General features: G+C 42.4%; 1 protein-coding gene across 1 annotated transcript; it reads left to right on the top strand.

Moving 5' to 3' along the window:
- Positions 1 to 259: 259 nt before the first annotated feature.
- LOC129339470 (vomeronasal type-2 receptor 26-like) lies at positions 260 to 4,010 on the top strand. Its single transcript, XM_054994050.1, has 3 exons — positions 260 to 337; positions 1,434 to 1,560; positions 3,115 to 4,010. Exons 1-3 carry the CDS (start codon positions 260 to 262, stop codon positions 4,008 to 4,010), a joined length of 1,101 nt encoding a protein of 366 aa, XP_054850025.1.
- The last annotated feature ends 233 nt before the right edge of the window (positions 4,011 to 4,243 follow it).

Raw genomic sequence — 4,243 nt, 5'->3', positions numbered from 1 at the left:
ACTGCTTTTGTAAGCAATCTTAATTCATTGAGGGTAGTTGTTTTCAACTCCAGCTTTCAGCTGACATGGCATTGTTTCTTCATTTCTTTTGTTGTTGTTGTTCATGTAGCTCCATCCCTTTCTGAGAACCCTGATGTTTAATAACAGTGCTGGTGAAACAGTGTTTTCAAATAAGAATGGTGAATTTTCAGTGGGTTTTGATATTATGAATATGGTCACATTCCCAAATAACTCCTTTGTAAGAGTAAAAGTGGGGAAGATGGATCCTTGGGCTCTTCTAGGAAAAGAATTTGATATCAATGAAGACTACATTACATGGCACAATCATTTTAATCAGGTAGGTCACTGGTTCATCCATTAGTTTCAATATGGAAATTAGGTTTTTTTATTAAAAATTGTATAGAATGCTTCCAAAGTCTGTATTTATTTTCATACTTTTAAAAAGATGATACTTACCACAAACCATTTATAATCTCAGGTGGGTAGCTGTGTTGGTCTATAGTAAAAGAGCAAGATCTGAGTCCAGTAGCATCTTAGTTATGAAATTTTGTATCTTGATTTGGATCTCAAACACACTATTTTAGCATAGTCATGGATGATTAGACAGAGAGACATTTTCCTTCTCTACAGCAGAGACCAGTACATTTGGGGTCCGAAATGCAAAAATCTAGAGTATACTTTGTTCTTTTTGAAGCTTGGAAGATTTTTACAATTAGGTTGAAGACACATAAGACAACCTGCTAGATCCCAATTTGAAAATGGGAAATAAACTTGCAGTTTCAGTAAAATAATGGATTGGATCCAAGGGGTTCTCTGCTGCTGAAAAAAGAATTTTCCATCACAAAGTGAGTCCCTTCCTTAGAAGATGCTCTTTTTTTTTTTTGGTACTCCACCAGAACACTCTGCTATGCCATAACAGAACCCACAGGTTGCATAACAAGGAATAGCCAAAACCATGTATTGTCGAAGGCTTTCACGGCCGGAGATCTTTTGGTGCTACACCTCTGAAGATGCCAGCCACAGCTGCTGGCGAAACATCAGGAACTACAATGCCAAGACCACGGCAATACAGCCCGGAAAACCCACAACAACCAGCCAAAACCATCTCAGTTCCACATGAATGTTTGATGTGCCTGACTGTTTTGCTGTACATGTATTCATCTCTCACTTGCTCAGTGCCCTCCCATCCTAGAGCTCATTACACTTTATTTTCATGCTAAATGTATATTCCATGCTAAATGCCCTGGAACCTGGTGGTTTCTGAGATTTGTCCTGATGCTGGAGACCATACTGTTCAACTGCAGAAAGCTCTGGCACTGATTTTGTGCAAGAAGTCTCTGTGAGACAATTGTTTCATGCATCATGCTTGACAGCAATACATTAAATACAGTGAAAGCAAACTTTCTTTAAAAATGTTTTTTTTTAATTGACAGGTGACACCACTTTCTCTCTGTAATGACCACTGCTATCCAGGCAATCAAAAGAGAAAGAAGGAAGGGGAGCCATTTTGCTGCTATGATTGTGTTCCATGTCCTGAAGGGAAGATTTCAGACCAGACAGGTGGAATATGTAATGCCTAACAGCAATAGTCCATGGGGTAGGACCCTCAGTTGTATCACAGAGTCCCTACTACTGGACTATGATCCCTTACACAGTTGCCATTCTTTTTTTAATGTTTCATTTTGGAAGGAAATATTAAATAGGAAACATTAAATAGGAAGGGTACCACATCTCAGCTTCTCTTTGCATGCATGCTAAGAAGAGCAGGATGGTGAGGCAAACAAAGGCAAAAAAGGTAACCCCGTGACCCTAAGCTTTGGCTTACGCCTCATTATGGTACATTTCCTTGTACCTTGAGTTTCCTTTCCCTAGCTCTTTTGTTCTGTTGCCCATGTCCTTGCCTAACATCAGTGAGGGGACAACTTTGGTTCTTCCTCTTCCTATCAAATGACTCAGAAATCACATGACTTCCTGTGCTCTTGGATCCCCAGACTGGAAAAGTTGAAGGCCACTGTATTAGATTATGCCAAATAAAGGCAAAAGTAATGTGTTGAAGACCTACCAATTTATCAGAGTCAGTTGTCTGCTGACTTCTTTCCAGGCACAATTCAAATTGCTGGTTCTTACATTTAAATCCCTAAATAGCTTGATACCAAGGTAGTAGCAGTAGTAACAACAACAACAACAACAACATTCAGTTTATATACCACCCTTCAGGACGACTTAACACCCACTCAGAGCGGTTTACAAAGTATGATGTTATTATCCCCACAACAAAACATCCTGTGAGGTGGGTGGGGGTGAGAGAGCTAGACGCTGTGACTGACCCAAAGTCACCCAGCTGGCTTTAAATTGAGGAGTGAGGAATCAAACCCAGTTCTCTAGATTAGAGTCCTGCGCTCTTGAGCACTACATCAAACTGGCTCTGGGAGGTATTTGAAGGACCTCCCAAACTGTCCATTTTGCCAGCTAAGATATGCAATCTGCCTTATAAACCCTGCTCTCCATGGCTCTGCCTACAGAGATGAGACGTGAGGCAACCAGAGACAGGGCTTTTTCAATAGTGGCACCTCACTTTCCCTAGGTCATGCCTGCCAACTGTCAAGAGGCTGTGGATGGGGAGGAAGGGGGTCCATAACATTCTGTGAGCCAGCCCCTGTGAGCACCAGAAATGATGTAGGGTTACTCTGGCAATTCTTAGAGCTACTCTGCGCCATTTCCAAATATTCCCTTGAATTTACATAGTAATTTTCCCTGGAAATGACACTGCCACAGGGTTGTAAATCCCCTCACCTTTGCTTTGAGCATTGTGGGTCAACAGGAGTGGGAGGCAGGACGTCCCCCCCACCCCCCGCCCCACAAGGGAAATAGCAAGGCTACTGTTCCCCATCGCATTCATTCTTTCTTGTGGATTCATATAATATGGTAGAATCCTTATTGTTAAACTCTTTTATAACACTCTGATAGAGATATTCTGCAGATCCATATGGAAAGAAACACACAGGAGATCCCCCTCCCTCAAATGCACAGCCTTTAGTGAAACAGAACCAGCTTCCTCAGTGTTTGAACGCAACACCTGAATCATCTCTGAAAGTGCCTCTCTTCTTTCCCCAGACATGGATTCCTGTTCTCCTTGCCACCAAGATCAGTATCCAAACTGGGAGCAAAATCAGTGCATTCCCAAGGCAGTCATCTTTTTGTCTCATACAGAACCTTTGGGGATCGGCTTAATGGTTGTTGCTTATTTCTTGTCTTTGATCACAGTTTGGGTGCTGGGGACCTTTGTCAAGAACCACAACACTCCCATCGTCAAAGCACATAACCGGAACCTCAGCTATACCCTCCTCATCTCCCTCCTGCTCTGCTTCCTTTGTACTTTTCTCTTCCTTGGCCGTCCTGAGAAAATGATGTGTCTCCTCAGACAAATTGCTTTTGGCATTGTCTTCTCAGTGGCTGTGTCTTGTGTGTTGGCAAAAACCATCGTTGTGGTTCTTGCGTTCATGGCTACCAAACCAGGAAGCAGGATAAGGAAATGGGTCAGTAAAAGACTGGCCAACTCCATTGTTCTTATGTGTTCCCTTATTCAGGCAGGCTTGTGTTGTGCGTGGCTGGCAACCTCTCCTCCATTCCCAGATGCCGATATGGACTCAGAGAGGGATGAAATTGACCTGAAATGTAATGAGGGTTCTGTGGCAATGTTTTACTGTGTCTTGGGCTACATGGGCTTCCTGGCCCTGGTCAGCTTCACTATGGCTTTCCTCGCTAGGAAGTTACCTGACAGCTTCAATGAAGCCAAATTTATCACTTTCAGCATGTTGGTCTTTTGCAGTGTTTGGTTATCCTTTGTTCCAACCTACCTAAGCACCAAGGGAAAATACATGGTAGCTGTAGAAATGTTTTCTATTCTAGCTTCTGGTGCAGGACTGCTGGGTTGCATCTTCTTCCCTAAATGTCACATTATTATTCTGAGGCCTGAAATTAACAAAAGAGATCTGATAATGAGAAGATAGAAAAGCCTTACATTTGAGAAGCCTCTCCTATTGTTTTACATATGCCTTTCTACGCTAATCCTCTGGGGAATGGAAGCACTGAATTATAGCTGAGGCTTCTTCCGCATGCTCATGTACAGCAGATTTTCTGGGTCTTTGGCTGTCAAGGACTGGATCTGCATTAATAACAACAACAACAACAACAACAACATTCGATTTATATACTGCCCTTCAGGATGACTTAATATCCACTC

The sequence above is a fragment of the Eublepharis macularius genome, chromosome 12, assembly GCF_028583425.1.
Source record: "Eublepharis macularius isolate TG4126 chromosome 12, MPM_Emac_v1.0, whole genome shotgun sequence".
Classification (NCBI taxonomy): Eukaryota; Metazoa; Chordata; class Lepidosauria; order Squamata; family Eublepharidae; genus Eublepharis; species Eublepharis macularius.
This window is presented reverse-complemented; position numbering and strand designations above follow the sequence as displayed.

Bases quoted from the DNA above. Each gene is read 5' to 3' on its own strand.
- LOC129339470 (XM_054994050.1), top strand. From the start codon at position 260: ATGGATCCTTGGGCTCTTCTAGGAAAAGAATTTGATATCAATGAAGAC. The intron at 338-1,433 runs GTAGGTCACTGG...TTTAATTGACAG, and splicing joins GGCACAATCATTTTAATCAG to GTGACACCACTTTCTCTCTG. The intron at 1,561-3,114 runs GTGGAATATGTA...TTCTTTCCCCAG, and splicing joins GAAGATTTCAGACCAGACAG to ACATGGATTCCTGTTCTCCT.